Source organism: Hordeum vulgare, chromosome 5H (assembly GCF_904849725.1).
Source record: "Hordeum vulgare subsp. vulgare chromosome 5H, MorexV3_pseudomolecules_assembly, whole genome shotgun sequence".
Taxonomy (NCBI): Eukaryota; Viridiplantae; Streptophyta; class Magnoliopsida; order Poales; family Poaceae; genus Hordeum; species Hordeum vulgare.
Window position 1 is genome coordinate 243,889,717 of NC_058522.1, and position 26,119 is coordinate 243,915,835.

A 26,119-nucleotide genomic window follows, 5' to 3' on the forward strand; every position below is an offset into this window, starting at 1 on the left:
GCAAGCAACAAAAGCGGAGCAACAAGTACAAGAAGATGCCAAGTACTCCCAAGTACTCATCCTACACATCAAGAACCTTCAACATCAACTCTCAAGTCTCTTCAAGCACGACGCCTTACACTCGAGCTACACCCGGTAGTGGTGCTACTACAAGCTCCAATTCTCCGTGACTACTTCAATTCGGCCACCTACAAGTGCCTTCAAGCCTCGCATTATGACATGCACCACTCCATGGGACATCACCGACAAAACAAGCCAAATTCAATGTTATCCTACAAGACGGGCAATGATCATCGATGACGGTGGCGAGTATGATTCCAGAACCGAAGGAGAATTGGAAGCTTTGGACAATGTTGCTCAACATTGGCAAGTCAATGATGATGAAGTTGATCAAGTGTTTTTTGACAACGACTCAGGTCCCACCCTTGTTATCTCCAAGATTTTGACTATTCAACAACCAAAGATGTCATATCTTTCACACCAAAGAGGGAATCAATGAAAGATCTATCAAGGTTATCATAGATGGTGAAAATTGCCATAATTTGGCAAGTGAAGAGCTATGCACCAAATTGCACCTCAAGTACAAGCAACACTCAGGGCCATACAAGGTGCAATGGTTGAGTGACACCGACGCAATCAAGGTCAAGCACGTGGTGGAAGTATTCTTCAAAATTGAAGTTTATGAGGACACGGTGGAATGTGATGTGGTGCCCATGACCGTGTGCCACCTATTCCTAGGAAGGACATGGCGATTCGACCGTGTGCCACCTATTCCTAGGAAGGACATGGCGATTCGACCGTGGAGCCATGCACAATGGTCGCACCAACCATTATAGCTTCAAGTGGAAGGGCAAGGAGTATGTGCTACGTCCCATGTCACCCAATCAGGTCATTGCCGACAAGGCACAAGCTCCACCAAGACATTCACATGATCATGGAGAACCTAGTGGGCGAGAGAACCACAATAAAGTGAGTGAGCGTCACAAGCAAAAAAATGAGTGTCTCCATGATGAGTGCCAACAAGGACATAGTTCTCTTATCCACCAAAAGAGATTTGAGGGAAGTGAGCGAGAGCCCATCACATGTGCTCCACTTTGTACTTTTGTACAAAGAGGAAGCCATTTTGACTAACGACTCACCCCCACTTCCTATCTTTGTCTCGTGTTTTGCATGAATTTGAGGGTGTGTTCCCACTGAGACGCCATCGGGCCTTCCTCCACTATGCGGGATTGAACATAGGGTAGATCTCATTCCTGACGCACCACTACCAAACCGACCCCTTACCGCGTCAGCCCCGAGGAGACAAAGAAATCCAACACCAAGTACAAGACCTCCTCAACAAAGGGCATGTTCGTGAAAGTCTTAGTCCTTGTGTGGTACCAGCTATCATTGTCCCTAAGAAAGATGGCACTTGGCGCATGTGTTGTGATTGCCGCCCGATAAACAACATTACGGTTTGCTATAGGCACACCATCCCACATTTAGATGGCATGCTTGATGAACACTCCAAAATTGGTTTGAAGAGTGATTATCACCAAATCCACATGCAAATAGGGGATGAATGGAAGGCGGCTTCTAAAACAAATTTGGTTTTTATAAATGGTTAGTCATACCGCCTGGGTTGTCTAATGCCCCTAGCACCTTTATGCGCTTAATGAACCATGTTCTTAGACACTTCATTGGAAAATTTGATGTAGTCTATTTTGATGGTATTCTCATATATAGCAAACACACTGGAAAAGAACTTACAGGCATTATCTTGTTTGGGAGCTGGAAATTCTCGCTTCCAGTAAATGTTCCTCCACTGATCCTCTCATTAACTAAAGTTTCTCCTAAAGGCCCAAGAGTTCCGAGAAATTGCTAGCACAACACAGTTAACAAGGACTCTTTCAAAATGAACCGGATGAGATAAAACACTCACCAAACTTATCAGGAGGCGCCACCACCATGCCTTTCAGTAGCAAAGATAACTGAAACACGAGATAATAAACAAATCTTCAGATTTATATCAAGCTGTGTTTTCCTGGGTACTAGATGCAGTGAACAATTCAGTAATATACTGTATGTCTCATACACATACAATGAAGAAATGGTTAATTGATAAATATGCTGCAACCTAGAAGTATAGCCATATATTTAAGATAACATTTAAAGATTATTTGTTGTTCTTATAATACATGAAAGATGCTTCATTTTAAATAATGTAAGACACTGTCGGTATTTAGCTAGAGTAGTAAGCACTAAGCACCTTTGTCAAAAATGAATCATGAAATAGGCGAGCTTTCTCCTTTAGTTTTGCTTCGTCCAAATCACTGTCCAGATACAGAATGCCATTAGCAGGATAGCAGGCTTCTTGAATGAAAAGCTTGGCTACAAAGCACATGAGGACAGAAGGAACAGACCGCCTTAGCTTTCTTTTCTTCATAAACTTAGTACTTCAGATAACCTGTTATGCTATATGGAAGTGAGACTAGAACATAGTTTTTGTTTTGTTCCTCTTTTCTTTACTAACAGTATAAACATACTCCAAGACAGATTTATTTGTCACTTTCAGGAAATATTGGAGGCATTACACTGCATTGCTGGTGCAGCAGATGTGCATACCAAGCTGGCTTGCAATTATCAGAGAAGAAAAAGGTTATTTTCGAAAGTGCAGAGGAAAATAGTTCATTCACCCACTCATCCAAATAGCTCTATAAGATAAGCTTCGAATTCCAACAGGATAGCATTGTACTATAGGAAATGGGTCACAAGTGGCCACTTAAGTGCACTGAACTATATACATACTTGCTGGAAATCAAGTTATCACCTGATTTCTTGTGTGACTTTGCGCAACTTCCACGATGCAGCGCGATGTTCCTTCTCAAGAAGTGGAATAATCGACGGAACACTCTCAATGTACCTTGTTCATATTAATTTGTATGAATCCACAGATACAAAGAATGATGAAAAACTATATGCTCTGGCCTCTGGCTCTGCAAATAATATACAAGAATACCTGTTCTGCAGCAATTCTTCCAAAAATAATCTTAAGTTACTCACTCCTATCCTGTTCTTCTCCTCCCTTGTAAGTGACCTTCCTAGCTTGTCTTCAAGAGATGTAACATCATCCAACTCTCTCAGTGAAATTGCCTGCAGAACCTAGAAAAATTAGATGCCTTCCAAGGATCCAGTAACACAAAAGGTTCTTGATAACTACACAGTACAGATAGGAGAAAAGGCAAATCATAATTGGCTAACAAGTGCTGACAGAGAATAACCTGTCAGACCCAGGAGTGTCTGAAGATCAACAATCAACACATGACAGCAGTATTTCCCTGCAAATAGCTCGATTTCAGGGACGTATTCAGGGAGTTCTAGTACAGGTAGAGGAACCTAAGCCGACCAGGAACACTGGCGGCACAAAAGGGGGAAACCCTATATCAAGTTATGCCCACAAACGAGCTGGAATTCATGGCTTTATAGCCTTACAAAGTGAGGTAAAAAGAAGAGGGTAAAAATGGTGGCCGGCGTTCCTGTAGCAGGCGCTGGAGAGCCACAGCGACGCGCGCGCAGGGCAGAGCCGTCCGATCGAAGATGAACGCGACCCGAGGCCACCTAACTCAGCGAAGCGGTACGGCCGACAGTGGAGTGTTGGATCGAAGATGGACGGCTGGAGCTGGTTCGCGCCAACGGCTGGAAGTTCAAAACATGCTGTAATCACTGGATGGAAACCTGCATCTTCAGTTGGGTCCTGACAACTCCCCCCGATCGACTCCAAGCCTGTCCTCAGGTCTGAATGCTGGGAATACTTTCTGGATGAAGGTCGCATCCTCCCAGGTAGCGTCTTGCTCTTCCAAATTAGCCCATTTGATTAGCCAGCGAGCAACAGGGATCTGGATATCACCCTGGGTCCTGGGGATGAGTTTTCTATCCAACAGTTTCTCTGGTTCGAGCACAATAGTACCATCTTTCATGGAGTAGTGGCAGGTTGGGGTTTGGAATGGCCCGAGGACCCAGATGTTTCTTCAACTGGCTGACATGAAATGTGGGATGAAGTTTGCAATGGTCTGGCAGGAGCAACTTGTAAGCCACAGGGCCAATTTTCTGAATAATTCGAAAGGGGCCATAGTACTTGGAGTCTAGCTTTAAGCATCTGTGAATACTGAGTGTAGTATGTTTGTAAGGTTGTAGTTTGATGTAAACCATATCCCCCATATCAAGTGACCTTTCAGATCTTTTCTTGTCAGCATAGTGTTTCATCCTTTCTTGTGCTTTTAGAAGATTTGCTTTGATCTGGGCAGCAATTTGTTCTGCGGTGAGGATAGAAGAGAATTCTTGAGCTTGTTCAGCAGGGTACAAAGCAGCTTCAGCCAGCATGCTGGGTGGTCTGTTGTAAAGTGCCTGAAAAGGGGTGATTTTTAATGATGTGTGGTAGCTTGTATTGTACCACCATTCAGCCAGAGGAAGCCAGTTCATCCATTTCTTGGATTGCAAGAAGGCCATGCATCTGAGGTAGTTTTCCAGACACTGATTAACTCTTTCAGTTTGCCCATCTGATTGAGGGTGGTATGAGGTGCTCATTTCAAGTTTGATGCCCAATTTCTTGAAAAGTTCTTGTCAAAGGAGGCTAGTGAAAATTCTGTCTCTGTCAGTAACAATGACTGAGGGTAGGCCATGCAGTTTGAAGATGTTTTCAGTAAAAGTTGTTGCTACAGTGCTGACTGTAATTGGGTGTTTCATTGCAATGAAATGCCCATATTTGGTGAATCTATCAACCACAACCAGAATCATGTCCTTGTTTTGGGAGGTGGGTAGCCCTTCAATAAAATCCATGCTAATGTGACACCAAGCAAAATCAGGGACTGGGAGAGGCTGCAATAATCCAGGGTATTTGCAGCGTTCAGGTTTGTTGATTTGACATGTTGGACACTGCTTGATGTAATCAACAATGAATTGTTTCATTTCAGGCCAATGGAATAGGAGTTTGAGTCTCTGATATGTGGCCCTGTGTCCAGAATGGCCACCCAATTCAGAGTTGTGTAGGACAGCTACCAGCTTAGTTCTGAGATTATTGTCTTTGCCAATGAAAATTCTGTTTTTGTACCTTATGATGCCCTGTTGAAGTACATAGTTTGGGATGGCAGTTGCAGAGATTGCATGTTGGGAGAGCAGATCTTTGCATCTCTGGTCTTGTGCATAGCTGGATATTACTTCAGATATCCACACTGATTTTGCTTGACTTGCAACCAATGAGTGTAGACTGTATTTTACTCTAGATAGAGCATCAGCAACCTTGTTGTTCTTTCCTTGCTTATTCAACTTTAAAGTTGTAAGCCAACAGCTTGATGAGTAATTTGTGTTGAACCCCTTCTATGAGTTTCTGTTCCTGAATGTATTTCAAACTTTGCTGATCAGTTCTTATGATCAATGATGATGCAGCAAAGTAGTGCTTCCAATGTTTCAAAGCTTCAATAATGGCCATAGCCTCTTTGTCATAAGTGGACATAGCAGCAGCTTTGGGGCCAATTGTTTTGCTGAAGTACGACAGGGGTCTGCCCTCCTGCATAAGTACAACCCCAATTCCATAAGCACAAGCATCTGTTTCCAAGATGAAGGGTTGGGAAAAGTCAGGGAGGGTAAGGACAGGTGCTTGAGTCATTTTGTTTTTCAATGTGTTGAAGGCATCCATTTGCTCATTACCCCTTTGAAATTGTCTTTCTTTAGGGATTGGTATAGGGGTTTGCAGATATACCCGTAGTTTTGGATGAACCTTCTGTCGTAACCAGTAAGACCTAAGAAGCTTCTCAGGTGGGTGACATTTTCAGGAGTTGGCCATTTGACTATTGCCTCATTTTTTGTGGGGTCAATGGCAACTCCATCTCCTCTGATTACATGTCCCAAATACTCTACCTAAGGTTGTGCAAAAGTGCATTTACTGAGCTTAGCATATAGTTGGTTTGAATGCAAGGCTTCGAGAACCAGTTGTAGGTGTTCAAGATGCTCCTTCGGGTTTCTGCTGTAAATCAAAATGTCATCAAAGAAAACCAACACAAATTTTCTGAGGTAAGGTGCCAGGATAGTATTCATGAGTTGTTGGAAAGTGGCTGGAGCATTGGTCAATCCAAAGGGCATGACTAAGTATTCATAGTGGCCACAATGGGTACTGAAAGCAGTTTTGCCAATGTCCTCGTCTTGCATTTTGATTTGGTGGTAGCCACTTCTTAGATCCAGCTTGGAGAACACAGTAACTCCCTTTAATTCATCCAGGAGGTCATCTACGACAGGAATAGGGTATTTATTTTTAACAGTTTTCTCATTGATCTTTCTAAAATCATTCACCAATCTCCAGGTCATGTCCTTTTTCTTGACCAGGAGGGCAGGGGAAGAATAGGGGCTAGTGTTGTCCCTAATTACTTTAGTTTTGATCATCTCCTTGATGATGCCTTCCATAGCATCCTTTTGGTGGTGTGGTAGTCTGTAGGTCCTTTGATTAACGATTTTACCCTGAGGGGTGAAGGTGATGACATGGTCAACAGATCTTTTTGGAGGGAGAGTAATTGGAGTACTTAAAACAGGTGAGTACTTATTTAAGATCTGTTGAACAGGTTCAGGCACAACATTTTCCACTGGTTCCTGCACAGATATTATGTCGAGGAAGAGTACAGCTCCACAAACAGGTTCATCCGGAAGGCCTCCTCATCCTTGAAAATTTTCTTCTCCCCATTTTCCAAAGTGATCTTGACTTGCATTTCATCAAAGTCCAGCTCTACTGGGCTGAAAGAGGCCATCCAATCTGCTCCCAAAATTACATCATAGCCCTGGGTTTAGGGTTTAGGTTAGGGTTTAGTAGTTTTTTTTTTCGAGAAAACGCAAAAGACTTTTGCGGTTCATTGAATTGAAAAATAAGGGTTTTAGTACAATCCTCCTAGGAGGCATATTTACAAGGTGAACACATGCACACTAGTGGACATCCCATGTTTGTGGCAAGATGGCCCGGAGCCCCAAGGCGCCCGCTCTGGCCCAGAGGCCGGCCTCTTCCTTAATCGTAGCCGCCAGGGAGGTAACCGACGGTGTTGCACCCTCAAACACGCATCCGTTGCGATGCTTCCAAATCATCCAAGGGACGAGCAAAGAGCGGAAGCCAATCCCTTGTGCATAGGCGGCTTAGGGGTGTCGTGTCGTGCAGAGCACCACCAGTCGTGGAGAGTGGCATCGTTATTGGGCAGCGGGCAAGAGAGGCGCAGCCATGAGAGGATCTCGTGCCACACTTCACGGCTGAAAGGGCATTCCAGGAGAAGATGATGAATCGTCTCCGGAGCCTGATCGCAAAGAGGGCAGCGCTGTGGGTGCGGCAGGTTGCGCCTCGCGAGGTGGTCGGCCGTCCAGCACCGATCGAGGTTGGCAAGCCAGTGGAAGAAGCGCACCCGAGGCGGTGCCCAGCACTTCCAGGTAAGTTTCCAAGCTTGGCATCTCGCGGAGCCTTGAAAAGTGGCAAGGTATGCGGACTTGGCGGAGTACTCGCCGTTCGCGGTCCACTTCCAGCGAATGCGGTCTGGTGCGTCAGTGAGGACAGTTTCGGCGAGCATGTGCCAGAGGCGCAGGTATTCTCCAATCTCCGGGATGCCAATCATGCCGTGAATGTCCGCGGCCCATTGGTTCGCGTGAAGGCCGTCCGCAACAGTTCTTGACTTGCGACGCTGTTTGGGGATGAGATCAAAAAGGAGAGGCGCGATCTCTCGGATCGCACGTCCGTTGATCCATCGGTCCTCCCAGAACAGGGCGCGCTAGCCATTGCCGATAGCCATGATAGTAGAGGCGAAGAAGAGCGCGCGCTCCTCGAGCGCGAAGTGCAGGTCAAGGCCGCTCCAGGCCCTGCCAGCATCGACTCGGCTGAGCCACTGCCACCGCATGCGAAGGGCGAAGCCAGTGCGCTCGAGGTCGTGAACGCCGAGGCCCCCAAACTGGATGGGCCGGCAGACGCGCTGCCAGTTGACATGACAATTGCCTCCGTGGGCCTCGGCGCGGCCAGCCCAGAGGAATCCTCTCTCAATCTTCTCCAAGAGTTTGATGGTCTTCTTTGGCGGCGCAAGCACAAGGAGCTGATGAATGGGGATCGCGCTCAAGACAGCCTTGGCGAAAGCAAGGCGGCCGGCTTTGTTCATGAGCCAGGCCTTCCAGGAGGGCAGCTTCCCAGCGACCTTATCGAAGACGGGTTGCAGTTGGGCAGTCGTGGGGCGACGCAGCGTGAGCGGGATGCCCAAGTAAGCGGGAATTCGACGATGGGGCAGCCCAGGTGCGGAACAACATGAGCAGCGTCCACGGTGTCGCAGCGTCCACGGTGTCGCAGCGGATGAGGGCCGCAGCGCTCTTCTGGAAGTTCACATGCAGGCCAGAGGCGCGTCCAAAGAGCTGCAGAATCTCCTTCACCGCCGCGATATCGTCCGGCGAGGGGTGGCACAGAAGAATTACGTCGCCGGCGTAGAGGGATATGGTGGGGATGGCGCGGCGCGGATGCAGCTGCTGCATGACTCGGAGCTCGACCGCGCGATGAAAGAGCCTGCCCAACGTATCGACAGCAAGGACGAAGAGCTGCGGGGAGACTGGATCACCTTGGCGCAGTCCACGGCGGTGCCAAATCGCTGGTCCAGGGTTGCCGTTGAGGAGAACCTTGGTGCTGGCCGACGACGGGAGAAGGGCGATCCAACCAAGGAAGCGGTTGCCGAAGCCATGGCATCGCAGCACCTCGAATAGGAAGGGCCACGAGACGGAGTCGAAAGCCCGTGCCAAGTCAAGTTTCAGCAGCACGCGAGGGGCACCCAGCTGATGCAATAGTCGTGCGGATTGACGCACTAGGATGAAGTTGTCGTGAAGACTTCGCCCGGGGATGAACGCGTTTTGAACGTTGCTGACGAGGTTGTTGAGCCTGGGAGCTAGGCGGAGCGAAAGCAGCTTGGCCAGGACCTTGGCGACGATGTGAATTAGGCTTATGGGTCTATAATCACCCAGGCCAGTGGCCTCGGCGCGCTTGGGGAGGAGCGTGATCAGCGCCTGGTTAAGGCAGCTAAACCCTCGTCCACGCAGCGCGTAAATCTGGTCAAAGACGCATCAGAGGTCATGCTTGATGATCTGCCAGCAGGATCGGAGGAACTCCGCGGTGAAGCCGTCGGGGCCGGGCGCCTTGCGGGACGGCATGCTTTTGATGGCTTGCCAAATCTCATCCTCGCTGAATGGCGCGTCAAGATCTTCCAGGTTTGAGGGCTCGATGAATTGCGACAGGCTAATGGTGCAGTCACGCTGCATGTTCGTCCCAATCCGGCTGTCAAAGTGCTCGAAAGTGGCCGCGGCCATGTCGGTATGATCGGTGATAACGGCGCCGTCGACAGAGATGCCATGTATCCGGTTCTTCTGCTTGCGGTATGCGCACTGGCGATGGTAGAATGTAGTGTTCGCGTCGCCATCTCTGAGGAAGGCAATGCGAGCGCGCTGCCGGGCGATCGTCCGCTCAAGGGAAGCAAGGCCAAGGTAAGAGAGCTTGAGTTGACGACGCAGCCAGTCCTCATGCGGTGATAGGGCCCGTTGCTCTTGCGCGGCGTCAAAGCGGAGCAGCAGCTCATGAGAGATCGCAAGCTGGTCTCGCACGTTGCCAACAGAACGCGCGCTCCAGCTGGTGAGCTTGCGTGCTGTGGCCTGCATGCGCCGCATGAACCGCTGAAACGGGTCGACATCATCCACCGAATGCCATGAGGCCGCCACGATCTCCGGGAAACCGGCGAGACGAGTCCAGTACTCCTCGAAGTGGAATCGTCGACGCGTTGCTGGGAGTGGCGAGCAGTCGAGCAAGAGGGGGGAGTGATCCGAGGCCAGGCAACGCAGGTGGCATCCGCCGTGCCGCTCATCCCAGTCCGTGGAGCACAGCACCCGATCGAGATGGACCAGGGTGGGCGGGTTCTGCTCGTTGGACCATGTATAGCGCCGGCCGCTGAGGTAAATCTCCTTGAGCGCGAGGTCGTTGAGAACGCGACGGAACCGCCCCGTCATTCTCCGATTGAGATTGTCGTTGTTCTTGTCTTCGTCACGGTAGATCATATTGAAGTCCCCGCAGATGAGCCATGGCCCGGGGCATGCGTCGCGGACGTCGTGAATCTCCTGCAGAAAAGCTATCTTGGCGTTGTTGTCCTGGGGGCCATAGACGATAGATAGCCACCACGGCAAGCTCGTGCTACCAGGTGTGTTAACTCGGGCGGAGATGGTATTGGTGGTGAACATCGGGTCCGTGATCGTCACGTCCTGGCTCTTCCACGCCAGTAGTATCCCGCCACGGGTGCCGTTCGCTGGGAGATAAACATATTCATCAAACTCAGAGCCCAACGTCTCAAGGACAGTCGACGAGTAGACGAATTCCATTTTAGTCTCCTGGAAGCAAGCGATCGAAGCGCTGGAAGTTACAACTAGCGAGCGAACTGTCGTATGTCTAGCACGGGCGTTGAGGCCCCGAACGTTCCAGTTGATGATTTTGAGGCCGTGATCCATTAGGCAGAGGCCGACAAATGGGCTCGCGACGGCGCGGCTAGGCCTCGATCGGGCTGCCCGATATCACCGTGGTGACAGGCGCCATGGACGGGTCGGCGGGCAGCGCGCGGCCAACGAGCGCGGCAATGGCCGTCAACACAGCATGTGAGAGGGGCGCAGCAAAGACCCCATCATAAGCCTTCATAGCCTCGGCGGAGATCACCTGATCGGTGCCGATGATGCCGAGGGTGCGCAGTATCTGGACCTGCGCACGGCGCTCAGCGGTGGGCGGCACGCCGGGCTTGGTCTTCACAACGGTGGCAGATCGTCCGCGGCGCGGCGAGAAGTTCAGGGGCTGTCGGCGACGTTTGCATCCGGGGTTGGGGAGGGCAGAGCAAGTCTGCTTAGTTGTCGCGGCGAGGAAGTCTCCAAGGGTCCAGGAGCTGACAGAGGCCGGCTGTCAGGTACGTCGCAGAGTGATTGGCGGCGTGGCAAAGCGCCCTGCGCTGCGCATTTGAGGCGCATGGGACGCAGGGGTGGATTGCGGCGTTGACGGGCTTGGGGAAGCGGGCCTGTTGGCGTGGGCATCAGGAGGCGTGGGCCTTCGCAGTATGCTTCTGGGCTCCTGGGCCGCGGGGAGGGGCAGCCCAAGTCAACGTCCCCGATGGCAGCGGCAGGAGGGGGCGAAGGCGCGATGGATGGGGTCCCACCACTCGCGTCCCACGTTGGCGAGGAGAGGGTGCCATGCAGATCCGGCAGGGCCGCAGGGGTGGACGTGGGCACTGCATCATGTGTAGTAGTGGCGGGGTCGGCATGCAAAGCAGCAGGTGACATATCAGCCACAGGAGCTGACGAGGGCGAAGCATCGCTTTGCCCCGACAGTGGATCAGCCTCGGGAGCCACAGGTGGTGAGGATGAGCCGTCCGGATCCCGAAACGCGCAGGCATTGGCCGTGGTGGGTCCATCGCCCGAGGGGGTGTCTCCCTGCGCGCTAGGCGACGCGCACGACCGGGTCGTTGCGGGCCCGGCTGCAGGAGTAGGGTTTAGTAGTTGTAGGACTCTGAAGTCAGTTGAGAACTGGGTTCCTTGCAGGGAGAAGGGGGTGTGTAGAGCAACAAATTCAGACCAGAGGGTCTCTCCATTTGCTACTATCGCATGAAAGAGGCCATCCAATCTGCTCCCAAAATTACATCATAGCCCTGTAGTTGTAGGACTCTGAAGTCAGTTGAGAACTGGGTTCCTTGCAGGGAGAAGGGGGTGTGCAGAGCAACAAATTCAGACCAGAGGGTCTCTCCATTTGCTACTATCACATGTCTTCTTTTGGTTGGTGAGAGAGCACATTTTGCTAAGGCAGCAATCTTGGGTGTGAGAAAAGTAGCAGTACTGCCACTATCAATTAGTGCAGCAGTAGGAGTGTTGCCAACATAACTGTAACTATGAAACTGAGCTTTCTGGTTGATCTCATGCCCATAAGAGCATGCATGGATATTCGTAGGGGTGTATCATCACCATCAAAGGGAAGGGGGCATCAGCTTCATCAGTGACTTCAGTATAGTAAACCAGCTCAGCATCCTCTGGACAAGCATTTTGTAAGGCCTGAATTTGAGCTTGGTTTGCTAACTTACACACCTTCTTATGGCCAGGGAACCAAGGCTCCTTGCACTTATAGCAAATTCCTTTTACCCTTGCTTGTTGGATTATAGTAGCTGTGTTGGTGGGGCCTGGTTTGCCTGGGTCAAACTGTAATTGCTTCCTGACTTGTGTGAAGTTAGTTGCAGTGGAAGCATTTTTTCTTTGTGGCTGTGCTTGTTCAATTCTTCTAGCTAGCCACATAGCCTTTTGCAAATCTGCAGGTTCATGGCACTGGACATGGTGTTGTATATTATCCTGCAGTCCAGAGATAAAACTGGATTTGTAATAGTCTTGTGGTAGAGCGGGATTGTCTCTCCGCATTAAGTACATAGCTTGTTCAAACTTGAGGACATACTCATTGACAGTTCCTGTTTGAGTGAGAACATGGAATAACCTGACATTATCACAAACTGAAGTTTCAGCAAACCTGTCACCCAGCAGTCTGCAAAACCTGTACCAAGGTGGAGTGTTTGCAATGATTCCAGTCTCTCTCCACCATTCAGTTGCAAGTCCCTTGAGGTAAGTTACTGCAATTTCAGTCTTCTGTTCCAATGGTGTTCTTGCAGCTTCAAAGTAGAGCTCAATAGTTTGTATCCAGGAATCAGTGCCCATGCCATCAAATTCAGGAATATTGTATTTTGCTGGCTTGACTAGAGCAAGTGGTCTTCTGTTGTGAAGCACTGGTTCTCTAGTACCATTTGCCATTCTTCCTTCCTGGTGAGGAACTTAGTCGGGTTGTCCCTGGTCATTGAGTAAAAGCTGTTGTGCATTGGTTGCAGGAGGGCCAGCAGTATGTGGTCTTGCTTCTGGAGGAATGTGCATGTTTGCTGCAAAGTGTGGGTGCCTGTAAGGTACTTTGTTGCTACCATCCAGGTTGAGTTCCTTCCCCGTCTGCTTGTCCACCAGGGTGGCAGATCCAGCAGTAACAGGAGTGTGATGGGCGTCCTGGGGATTCAAGGTAGGCCCGTGGGGAGTTCGGTGTTCACCACTACCCTGTGCTATCTCTTCGGGGTTGGGTGGGTTCTCTCTTGGTTTAGGGAAACCTGCGATGAAATTGGACAAGGTGTTCTGTAGTTCTCCCAGAGTGCTCTGCAACGTGCCAAAACTGATATGCTCTTGGAAGACCTCAAAATCGTGTCTGTCCGATTCCCTATTCTGTTGCAGGATCTTGACATCCAATTGCAGGGATTGCCATTCCAGACGATCCGAGGAAGAGGAATCCGTCGGGCCTGTCATCTTGTCCAGAAGGGAGCAAAAGGGTTTCAGAACTGGCCAAGAGCCAAGTAACCCTCTGCCGGAGATCTTCGGGCAGAAAAGGGAGGAATTTTACCACAGCCGGAGCTGCAACCCGACCTTTGCCGTCGATCCTGCCGCCGCCAGCACCGCCGCCGGAAGTACACCGGATTTGGGAGGGAGGGTGGGATTTTACTGCAGAGACGGTGTGTTTCCGCAACCACATCCCGCACCAAACCTGTACCGAATTTCTCACCGCCACCACTACGCCGCCGGAGTTCACCATCGCCACTAGTCCCCGGTGAGAGAGGGAGGATTTTACGGCTCCTCCTACTCCATCTCGCGCCGCCAAGGAGAAACCTTGCTCTGATTACCACTTGTCAGACCCAGGAGTGTCTGAAGATCAACAATCAACGCATGACAGCAGTATTTCCTTGCAAATAGCTCGATTTCAGGGACGAATTCAGGGAGTTCTAGTACAGGTAGAGGAACCTAAGCCGGCCAGGAACACTGGCAGCGCAAAAGGGGGAAACCCTAAATCAAGTTATGCCCACAAACTAGCTGGAATTCATGGCTTTATAGCCTTACAAAGTGAGGTAAAACGAAGAGGGCAAAAATGGTGGCCGGCGTTCCTGTAGCAGGGGCTGGAGAGCCACAAGCCACAGCGACGCGCGCGCAGGGGAGAGCCGTCCGATCGAAGATGAACGCGATCCGAGGCCACCTAACTCAGCGAAGCGGTATGGCCGACAGTGGAGCGTTGGATCGAAGATGGACGGGTGGACCTGGTTCGCGCCAACAGCTGGAAGTTCAGAACATGCTGTAATCACTGAATGGAAACCTGCATCTTCAGTTGGGTCCTGACATAACCCTGGCAAAGAGGTGCTCCATAACATGGACATTTAGTGTTCTATAAAGCAGCTCTCTTTTTGCTGCTAGGTTGCAACATTTCATTTGTTCTTACTTGGCACTAATCAATGACCCGATAGTGGTGTAACTCACCACAGACAGATCTTGAGCACAATTTATTTACGTTCTGCAGTAGAATCCTTCATTTTTTGAACATGTTCATTAGTGATACTCCAAAGACATCTTGATCACACAGAAGTATACAGAAAAATGGAGGCGTACTTTAAGGAGGCACTTTATGGGTTTTGGGAAGTTTAAACCATGTATTAATATTTAAATGGAAGCTATCTAAATTATTGGAACCAATAAACAGACAGGTAACTCGCAACTTTCACCTATAACTTAACTCCCTGTTAACATTTCAGAAACCAAAGCTCCCTCTGACATGATTCTACATATTTCTACTGTGTGACATCCTTTTTTTCTGAGAGAGAGAGAATGTGTGACATCCTATGCAAGGGAATAATGCATATGGATGAGTGAGACATTTCCAGCATGATCTTCGTCCAGTTGACTGTAGAACGAGATTTTATTCACATGAAAAAAGGTGGAATCTGATGACCAGTTGGCCTTCACATACATATGGAGAAAATTCACAGGCAACTTAAAACTAGAATACAGACATACCAGCAAAGACAAGCTCACAGAAAACTCAAAGTTCACAGGAGGGAGAACAGCAAGCTCTATGGAATAGTGTCATTACCTTCTTAAAGTCTACATTTGATCTGAAGACAGCTTCATGGCAAGAACCAACTCTCCCAGAAGGCACTGATGTGAAAAAGGGATGATCTCCCAGTAAGGAACCATCTAGAACACAAGTTGGTGGGTGAAGAAACACTTCAACATCAGCGGCACGTGCGAATTGTGGAATTTTCGTGTCAAGTTTTGTGGAGACTAGAACAGTCCTTGCAAGATCAGGATCAACCTGCAGTACCAAAAAGGGAACACAATGTAGCTGGAAGGCAGCACCTCCTCACTTAATGAAGGATTATATTAACTGAATTGTCTGGTTGAAGATTAGAATATGGAACAGTCAGTGCATTTTTTATATTTAACATAGCTGCCCAGTAAAAGAGTTGGAACTTGGCAAAAGCTTCAGGAGTTGTGTAGTAAAATCTGCCTTCATGAGACTGAGAGTAACGATAAGTGCATGTGGTTACTTGAGAGCAGTGAAATATTTTTATGTTCTGCTAAAAACTAGTAATAAGGTTAAATGGCCCCATAGAAAGTTTTGGTTTATTAAAGTGCCTCTGAACTACTCCCTCCTTTCCTAAATATAAGTCTTTTTAGAGGTTTCACTAATAGACTACATACGGATGTATATAGACATACTTTAGAGTGTAGATTCAATCATTTTGCTCCGTATGTAGACCCCTAGTGAAATCGTTTAAAAGACTTATATTTAGGAACGGAGGGAGTAGTAATAAGATTAAATGCCTTCTTGAGATAAGTGAAGTCTTGTATGGTTAGGTTTTAGAGATAGCATCCTCGCTAAGGATAACTTTTTAAAAAGAGGTTAGACAATAAACCTAAGTTTATGTATTGTATTCACATGGAATAGTAAGTCACAAGACAAATTATGTTTTGAATGTGCAATAGCTAAGTATACTTGCAATGTACTCCCTCTGTACCGGAATATAGGTCGCTGGAGTAGCTAAACTACTTTAGCTACTCCAGCGACCTATATTCCGGTACAGAGGGAGTAGTTGGTTGTACAACTCCTATGGTAATTTAATAGATGCATTAGAGAGCATTGCATGTCATCATGTTTAAATTTTCCTTTAATTGGAAAATGAGGAGAATTCAGAACCGCGTGATTTAAAGAGTTAAACCCTAAAAACTGCTCGTTGTTCCAAAATGCCCTTCCAAAAACCCTAAGATTTAGGCATGAGTCCATATGTGTCATGTGGACCCCACCCTAAATTTATAAGGCTTGAATAGGGAATGTATGGGGGGGATTTTGAATTAAATCATAATCTAGTTTAGTTTTTTCTTTTTTTTTGAGAAAACGCGGAGGACTTGCATTTCATTGCATTGAAAAGGTGGAGTTTTGATACAATCCTCCTAGGAGGTCAAGTACAGGTGAAAAACATTGAAACTAATGCACATCCCATGTGGATGGCATGATGATGCGGAGGCCGTGTGCGCCGGCTCTTGCCCACTGCTCGGCCTCTTCCTTGATCTTGGATACCAGGACATGAACCAGGGGCTGGGCGCCGTGAAAGATGCATTCATTACGCTGCTTCCATATCATCCATGGTGTCAATAGGGCAATGGAGGCAAGGCCTTTACGCATCAGTGTCGGCGTGTTCTGCCTGGCCTGTAGTCACCATTCCATGAGGTAGTCTTCGTGACTTGGTCCTATGGTGGTCATCCGCAGCCAGGAGAGGATTTTGTACCAAGTTTGCCTGGCGAAGGGGCATTCCATGAGGAGGTGGCGCACCGTCTCGGGGGCTTGGTCACAGAGTGGGCATCATGGCTGCTATTGGAGACCTCGTCTAGCCAGGCGGTCAGTCGTCCAAGTGTCCAACACCTGTCCTGGCTGGCCAACCAGTGGAAGAACTTCATTCGTGGCGGCACCCAATTCTTCCAAATGAGCTTCCATGAGAAGCAAGTTGTGGAGCCTTGCAACGTGGCGAGGTAGCAGGAGCTAGCAGTGTATGAACCAGAGGCCGTCCACTTCCATACTAGCTGGTCTGGGGCGTCTGAAAGTGTGATGTGTTCGATCATCAGCCATACACGGAGGTACTGACCGATCTCGTGTACGCCCAGGGTCCCGCAGATGTCTCTAGCCCAGCTATGTCCTTGCAGCCCGTCTGCGACGGTCCTGATTTTGCGGCGGCACTTGGGGACGCAGGTGTAAAGGGCTGGGGCGATTTCGCTTATGGACTGCCCGTTAATCCAGCGGTCTTCCCAGAAAGATGTCGTAGCTCCGTCCCCGATGGTCATCGTGGTGGACTTGAAGAATAATGCTCGCTCCTCGGCAGAAAATTGGAGGTCCAGGCCACTCCAAGCGTGCTTATGGTCGGTGCGCGAGAACCATAGCCATCTTAATCACAGGGCTAGGCCTGCGTGCTCCAGATCCTGAACTCCCGAGCCTCCGTGCGATATAGGTCGATAAACGAGGCACCAATTGACGTGGCAGTGACCACCGTTGGCCGCGGTGTGACCGGCCCACAAGAATCCGCGCTCAATCTTCTCAATTTGACAGAGCGTCTTCTTCGACGGCGTGTAGGCGGGTAGTTGATGTACTGGAATGGCACTCAGCACCGACTCTACCAGCGCAAGCCGCCCAGTTTTGTTCATCAGGTTGGCCTTCCAGGTGGGGAGTCGGCCTGCAATCCCATCAACTAGAGGCTGCAACTGGCTGGCAGTCGGCCGGCCAATGGTGAGGGAGATCCCGAGGTAGGTGATCGGCAGGTCGACGATCGGGCAGCCTAAGTTAGCCAATGCGGCTATTGCCTCGTCCGTGTCGCAGTGGAGCGGCGAGGCGGACCTCTTGGCATGGTTGACCACCAGACCGGAGGCGCGGCCGAAGGGTGCCAAAACCTCGCGCATGGCGATGATGTCGCTGGTCGAGCAGTGACAGAATAGCACCACGTCGTCCGCGTATAGGGACACTGTAGGGATCGAACGCCTCGGGTGCAGCTGTGCCATGATTCCGGTGTCAATAGCGCGCTTGATGAGCCTGCCCAGGATGTCGACGGCGAGCACGAAGAGCTGTGGTAATACAAGATCACCCTGTCGGAGTCCCTTGTGGTGCCAAACGGGCGGGCTTGGCTCCCCGTTCATCAAAACCCGCGTGCTTGCCAAGGAGAGGAGGATGGTGATCCACTCCGTGAACCTGTTCCCAAAGTCCTATTGGTGTAGGGCCTCCATCAGGATGGGCGGGCCTGGCCCCCCGTTAATCTAATTTAGTTAGGTTTATATTTTTAGAAATAGAAATATAAACCTAAAAAACCTGAAATTATTTATATGCGATTGGAAGGGTCCAAAGACGTCACATAAATAGTTTCATAAAATTTGGTACTCTTTTGGATCCCCAACAAAATAGACAAAGAACATTGTAGTTGTAGCCAGCACTGTGCAAGTGAGCCCAGCCCAGCCCACAGGGGCACAGGCGTCTTCTACCTCCAGCCAGCGCGACGGGCACCTGCGTCAGTTGCGGCCTTTCCCGTCCTTATCCTCTCGCCCCTAGCTTCCCCTCGACCTCCTCTGACGTTTCCTGGAGCTGGTGGTCAACCTTCGTTCCCCTAGCTCCCTCCCCGCAGCCTGTCCAGAGCACAGCCATCGCCGCTGTGCTTCGCCCGCACGCCAACGGACTCCCCCAGACAAGCCATGATGTCATCAAGCTTTGCTTCATTGCGCTCTAGCTCCCCGCGAAAGTAATCACGCGAAGACAAATGGAATGGAGCGATCCATCGCTGTCTTCTCCTCTGCACCGCATGTCCACTCCCAGACAAACCGAGCACGCCACGTGCTCTTGGAGCTCCCTTAGGACCCTTAGTTATCTTGGACGCGTCCCTTCCCGTGTTCGCACCCGCTGCGGAGCTCGTCGACCCCAACGACTCCGGCTTCCCCAGACCTCCTGTTGGTTGCACTGGATGCGTAAAGGCTAACCACACAGAACCTCGGCCAGCCTCCCCATGGCCTTCTAGTAGGACAACACCGTGATTTATGGTCTAATCAAGGTTAGCTCGGTCATTGATGGGTGGCCCCCTACTGGTTAATTAACACTAACTTAGCTAATGTTAATTTAACCCTAACTTCCATGGGCCCCAACTGACGTAGACCGGGCCCCATTAATCAGCGACTGCGGCTAGCCAAGTAGTGTGGCACAAGTATTTCTAGGAATACTGTATTTTGGAAATGATTTTATGATTTCCAGAACATGCTTTAAACTTTGGAAATTCATAGAAAATCCATCCTAGCTCATAAAAATATGTACAATGTATCAAAAAAATCAGAAAAATGCACACTGTTTGTTTATGCCACGTTCATGCATGTATGAGCAGCCTAAAATTGATGTTTAGGGCAAACAAGAATAATCTCTTATCTTTATTTATTTGGAGTTTAGGAAATACTATAAATAGATAATTTCCACTTCAATGAAATTGCTTGCTGCTGCATTACATCAATTCAGCTCCATTTTATGCCATGACATGCTTCTGTGGAGTGGGCATTGCAATGTACTGATTTTCGTCCTTTGCCTTTTTGGTGTTTACTTCTTCTCAATAGATCCATTATTAGATGTAGGTTCCAACGACACCGAAGAGCAGTATCCATCTACTGAGCTTCTAGGCAAGCAAACCCCCTTGAACACGTTGATAAATCCTAATCCTGAAACTTACATCCTTGTTCCACTACATTAGGGTTTACCATTTCAACTGCCTTCATTTTTCAATAGCTAGATGAAACCTATCCTTTGCATGACCTATCCTTGTAACCTTACATGGCTTAATCTTGATTCTAGCATGATTAGGACTCGCTTGATACTCATAATGCGGCCCTACTTCATGTCGTGCTTAGCCATGCTTAGAGTTTTGCAAGTCTCGATCCATCATGGGCGATGAATCAGATGTGGTAGTGATCATGTTCATGATATCATTGGGGTATAACTGTGAATATGACTAAATGTGAAGATGAGAGACCATATTGGAGAACATGGTGGGTTGTCTCATTTACGCCCCTCTTAGGACTCGAGTTCTCACTTCTTTGATCCAAGACTGAGCGTACCACCACACGAGGGCAAATGGACCCCCTCTCGACCTATTAACTTGCCTCAGACTGGTCCAGGAGTCGCACCTAGTTTAGGCTTTCCATTTGGCATCGTACGTGGAGAAGGTGTGGCATATCTTGTTAGGATGTGGGTCGGCTTATCAAGTGAAGTACCATCTCGGCATGATGGGCTTGGGGGGCGTGTCTCGCAATGTTTGAGTCTGTATCGAAGACACTAGGCCGGACTCACGATACGGGTTCGACTCTTAGGAGTGACTCCCTGGACTAGAGTTGAGTGTAAGGTGAAAGTCATGGTCGATAAGCCTTTGTCGGCATACAACGTGAAGTGTGCTAATATCAACGGTGTTAAGAGACGATTGGCACTTGTGGGCAAAGTTGTACACCCCTACAGGGTTAAATCTATTCAATCATCCGTGTTTGCAGTTATGTGACTACTTGGTGAACTAAGCTTGATCATAGAACAACTTCAACGATTACTCTAAAATTGCCAAGATAAGTGTGAGTGCCTTGAATTGCTTCCTCATGGGTAGTCGAGGGAGGATTCATGGTAGTGTATTGATGTGGTGATTAAGCTAGATGACGGGCTCGTGTGCGCTCTCTTACCTTTGTCACACAAAACTACTTGTAGTCATAGCTTAGAGTAGTTCCCAAGTCAAAGTTGGCATTCTGCAAACTAGTCCATTTACCTTTACCTCGATACAGATGTAGAATATAGCTATTTCTGATGCAAGTCTTGCGGAGTACAACTATACTTTTTTTCAAGAAAACGCAAAGGACCTTTGCGCTTCATTGCATTGGAAAGATAGAGTGTTGGTACATCCTCCTAGGAGGCTAGGTTACAGAGCTATCAAAGAGATCAATGGAAATCCCAGGATGCTGGCAAACGACCCAAAGGCCTTGAGCCCGGGCCTTTGCCCAACATCTGGCCTCGTCTTTGATCTTGTCGACGAGCTCATCAATCGATGGGTTTACATGGTCAAACACGCACGCATTTCTATGCTTCCAAAGCATCCAAGGCACAAGTAATGCAACAGATTGCAAAGCCTTGCGTTGCGTTGGCGGTGTAGCTTTGCGCGTAGCCACCAGTCCATGAGGGAGGCGTCGTGCTCAGGCACCGGAGCCAGCAAGCGCAACCAAGAGAGGATCATGTGCCATGTTTGCTTCGTGAAGGGGCATGTGAGCAGCAAGTGCCTGATCGTCTCGGGTTCTTGGTCACACAGGAGGCATCGAGGGTGATGTTGCAGACCACGACGGGCAAGTCTCTCAGCGGTCCAACATCGGTATTGGCTTGCCAGCCAATGGAAGAATTTCACTCTTGGTGGCGCCCAGCTTTGCCACGTAAGTTTCCAGGATTGGCAGATCATCGACCCCTGGAAGGTGGCCTGATAACAGGACTGCGCTGAGTACACTCCGTTGGTTGTCCACCTCCAGTAGAACTTGTCTGGTTCGCCAGAGAGCGCAATGCGTTGCACGGCTTGCCAAAGCCTGAGGTATTGCCCGCTCTCGTGGTGGCCGAGGACGCCGTGGATATCACGCGCCCATCTATTTCCAGCGATGCCTTTCGCCACAGTTCGCGACTTCCGGTGGCGCTTGGGGATGCACTAGTAGAGCATGGGCGCAAACTCTCGGATGGATTGACCGTTGAACTAACGGTCTTCCCAAAAGAGGGCAGTCACGCCGTCCCCGATGGCCATGGTCGTGGAGGCGTAGAATAACGCCCGCTCCTCTGTAGTGAACTGTAGATCCAGGCCCTACAAAGCGCGGCCGGTGTCCGTTCGGGCGAGCCAAAGCCAACGTAGCCGCAGCGCGAGCCCGGTACGCTCGAGGTCACGAATGCCGAGGCCACCATATTCGATCGGGCGGCAGACGCGACGCCAATTCACGTGACAATGCCCGCTGTTGGCAGCCGCGCGGCCTGCCCAAAGGAATCCTCGCTGAATCTTCTCAAGTTCTTTCAAGAGTCTTCTTTGGGGGCGCGAGTGGGGGCATCTGGTGCACGGGGATTGCGCTGAGCACAGTTAATGCCAGCTGCCCGGCCTTGTTCATCAACCATGCCTTCCAGGTTGGTAGTCGGCCTGCCACGGAATCAACAAGTGGTTGCAGCTGCGCGGCCAAAGGACGACGAGTCCTGAGCGGGATGCCTAGATAGGTGACAGGCAGGTCTACCGCCGGGCATCCCAGTTGCTCGATCAGCTTGGCATTGTAGTCGTCGCCGTGTAGAACGGTGGCCGAGCTCATGGTGTAGTTCACCTGGAGGCCGGAAGCCATACCAAACACAGCGAGAATGCCTTGGACAGCGGCAACATCCCCTGGCGTGGCGTGGCAGAAGAGCATCACGTCGTCGGCGTAGAGGGATATTGTCGGGATGGAGCGGCGAGGGTGGAGTCGTTGCAGTACACCGGTCTGAAGGGCGCGTTGCATTAGCCTCCCGAGCGTGTCCACGGCCAGCACGAAAAGTTGCGGGGAGGTGGAGTCGCCTTGGCGCAGCCCTTTAATTAACTTGTTGCAGAGGAGGCCATCGATCCATTGGTGGCTTCTACATGGAGATCAATATCGACGAGTAGCTTGGACCTTGGAGGTTCCAAATGGCAGTTTGTTACCTTGGAAGGGTCGTTGTATCTTATTTTACAACCTCTTAGGCTTTCATTAAACTTTGTCTGTATCAGACAATAATTTGCTTCCACTGATGCTTGTAGTGTGTTGGGTCATGTGACCTCTACTTGTAATAGCACTGCTATGTTTGCTCTTTAGAGCCTTTGAATAGTATATGTTCTGAGTCATAGTTTACGTTGTGTTGCTTGTTGTTTCCACACACACAGCATGCATAATGCATGTATGTTTATAAAGTGCACATTGTGTGTAGGGTCTTGGAATCTTTGATATACACTTGCTAGCAATTAGTCAACCCAGGGTGAAGTGACTCATTTAAACTGAGAGTTTGGGAGCTATATCACTCTACTCCAACCATGTATTCATTTACCGGTTGTGGCTCGCTACAGGTTGATGCCCCGACTCAATTAGATTGAGTATTGGTGTTCAGAACAAGTTCCAATACAGGCTGGAACAGTTCGATACATGCTGATATTGTCTGAACACTAATATATGGTATTCAGGACCAGATCCAATAAAGGCTGGAAAGTTCTGATACAGGTTGTTATTGCCTGAGTAAAAATCTCGGTTTCCTGTGCGATGCACTGCGGCTTGACTTCTCTACCTTGGATCTCGGGTCGACATTGGGTGTGCTTTTGATATACTCTCGTGCCTAAGTTCTTTTTCACTTTATGTACTTGGGCATAGAACTTTCCACTTCATAGTAGACAACTAGTTGCTTCAAGGGTAGCTTCTTAGGTATGATCAGTTTGGAAGACTAGGGACGCTGCTTGTTTTCAGAAGATTTCGCCCACGGGATCCAAGTACTGTAATTTTTCAAATGGCTCGCTCATTGTCTTCTTGGGTTGGTCTTCACAAGGACTGTGATGCAGGGTGGCCTCTGAGGTGCTCGGCCAGAGACAAGGATGGGGTCCAACGGTTCTCAGGCTTGAGGATGGTTAAGAACGTTCTGTGTTTCTGTCAGGGCGTTCGGGAGTACCAAACTTTTAGTTTGGTAGGGTGTCCTAGCACATTGCCCATGAGTTGCTACGAAGCCACAGAGAAGACGAGGGTTTCGGCCACCAACTAGGGAGATCGTCGAAAGATAATAGTGTCCCAGGACCGCTGACTCGCAATTGAAAAGTGAGCAAGATGCACGCCGCGAGGTGTTGAAGATTCTAAAGCGGACATGGAAGGACCATTGAAAGATTTCAAAATCAGACACGATTTCGAGTTTTGAAATGCAGGAGAATGGGCATTAGGTAGGAGACATCACGAGGATAGTGATCCGGTAAGAACTCATTAGGTAGGACGCAAGTCTATCGTGCGTCAAACTACATGATATTGTTATCTTCTCCTAATGCTATGATACAAAATTTAGAGGGTTGGGCAGAGGAACTAAGATCAAGACTCAAGAGCATAGTTTTGAGCTGGAGTTTCATTTGTGTATATGTTTATTTATGTCTTTTACAGGTTTGTTGATCTTACATTTGTGTAAAAGTGCATTTGTTTATTTGTGGCATGTGCCACATGTGAGTGAGAGTGCATTTATTAATTTATTTATTTATGTCTTCCCGGAGGTTGCTAGTCTCGTATGTGAGCAAAAAATACGTTTATTTATTTGTAACTTTTGCAAGGATTGGTCCCACAAATAAGTAATAGTGGAAGAAGAGGTCGAGGAGTGAACTCAACTCACCACCAAATCCAAATTTTATAAGTAGGAAAGATTTCCATATGAGGGGTAGAGAAGGTACTCCACTTATCAAGTTTGTAATAATAAGCTTAAGTATGTACCTGCTGTTTGACGTTTCCTGGTGGTAGTACATATAGTTTTCTATCATGCTAGGGTCGTAGGGTAGTAGAGTTTGCTGGATAACAGAGCATTGTTCCTTGTTATCCCTCATAATTATCCAGCCATTGTTGCCTTATCAGCTCAAGGAAATGAGACTAGGAGCAATAAGCTCCTTCTTCAAAGAAAATGAGATACAGCTAGTGTGGATTCATCCAAGGATGTTGGACAGGACCTTTCCATAGAAAAGTTTTAAAATAACAAACCTGCATCACCACTCTCCTTGTAGTTGCATTGCTCCAATCACTACAATCTTCAAGGCACAGAATTATGGTTTCTTTATGCTGGATTTTCGCATGAACAAGGGCCTCAACAGCACAAGCCTGACTCTGCAGGTTGCAAGATTACCAGCAAAGGTCACTTTGCAAATATTAGAACGTCAAAGAGTCCAGACTTTAGCAGTAAGTGCAGTTTCTGTTGAAACAAAGGAACATAAAAAGCTACAAGGAATTAGTGTTAACCGATAGAGTACCTGCAAAACTCGGTTTTTACGGCCAGGAGCTGCAAGAATGAGACCTGGAGTGTCAATAATGGTGAGATTGGGGCAATGTTTGTATTCTATCCTTATTATAATTTCCTTCGCCGAAAATTGGGAGGGATCATTCTCCAGCCTCTTGTTTTCAGCTTCAATATATGCCTGAAAGTAGCTATTGTTATTAAATAATATTGGCACGCAGTGGTAGAGGGTCAGTGAATCAAGTAATCCGACAACAGTTCAGTCTTATCAATGTTTCAAGTTGACAATACCAACAAAGTGATATACTTGTTTCCTACAAAATTAATAATGCAATGAAAAAGGTACTGCATGCTTTGCTTGAGAACCATAGCAATTGGGTCACGCCATCTATCAGGTTGTTGCATAGACAGCACTTATTTTATGCAAATCAACCTACTAGTTCCCATAGATTCAGTGTTCTAAGGGTGTGCTTGGTTGCGGAACGAAGTGGAATGGAATGTCATGGTTCCATGACATTCCATTCCACTAGAATGGGTCGATTCCATTCTTATGTTTGATTGAGACAATAGATGGAAAGGAATGGTTACATTTGGATGTTTTTTTGTTTAGACAAAATAAAACGAATTTGGTGATTTTGATATGATAACATGTACTCCCTCCATTTTGATGAAAGAAGCAATTTACATATAAGAACCAATAATTTATGAAAGGTACGATCTGCCACCGCTCTTGCACCTCCAGCAAAAAAAGAATATATTATATCATCGCTAACTCAAAAAAAGCAATTTACACAGAAGATGCTACAGCAGCCCCAGCAGGCTTGGTCGCCGCAGCACCAGGCAGCCGCACACCAGCAGATCAGGCCGCTGGCGCCGCCTCCGGTAGATCAGACCGCCGACGCCGACCCCAAACAGATCAGGCCGTCGCCGCCGCGGGAACGGGTCCTGGGAACGCCGCCTCCTGCAGATCAGGCTGCCGCGCACCAGTAGATCAGGCCGTCAACGGCGCACCCAAGCAGATCAGGCCGTCGCCGCCGCGGGAACGGGTCCTAGGAACGCCGCTGCCCCCGCAGGTCATGCCTGTTGGAGTTATAATATAAGTCATATACCCCTTTGTATTTATCCCGTTGTATAAAGGGTTTCCTGCATATGTTCCACACCTGTACATGTATATATATCGGCCTATGGCCTCATGGAAATACAAGTTGCATATTCCTAACATGG

At 48.7% G+C, this 26,119-nt stretch overlaps 1 protein-coding gene across 1 annotated transcript in view; it reads right to left on the reverse strand.

Moving 5' to 3' along the window:
- Nucleotides 1–26,119, reverse strand: part of LOC123399756 (dynamin-like protein ARC5) — a 58,694-nt gene that overhangs the window by 21,061 nt on the left and 11,514 nt on the right. Inside the window, exons 2-9 of the mRNA XM_045094138.1 lie at nt 24,912–25,076; nt 24,646–24,768; nt 14,966–15,187; nt 2,999–3,132; nt 2,810–2,902; nt 2,249–2,312; nt 1,922–1,970; nt 1,750–1,832 (exon numbers count right to left, since the gene is read on the reverse strand). Coding sequence (XP_044950073.1) covers nt 1,750–1,832; nt 1,922–1,970; nt 2,249–2,312; nt 2,810–2,902; nt 2,999–3,132; nt 14,966–15,187; nt 24,646–24,768; nt 24,912–25,076 — 933 coding nt within the window. The remainder of the gene's footprint in view (nt 1–1,749; nt 1,833–1,921; nt 1,971–2,248; nt 2,313–2,809; nt 2,903–2,998; nt 3,133–14,965; nt 15,188–24,645; nt 24,769–24,911; nt 25,077–26,119) is intronic.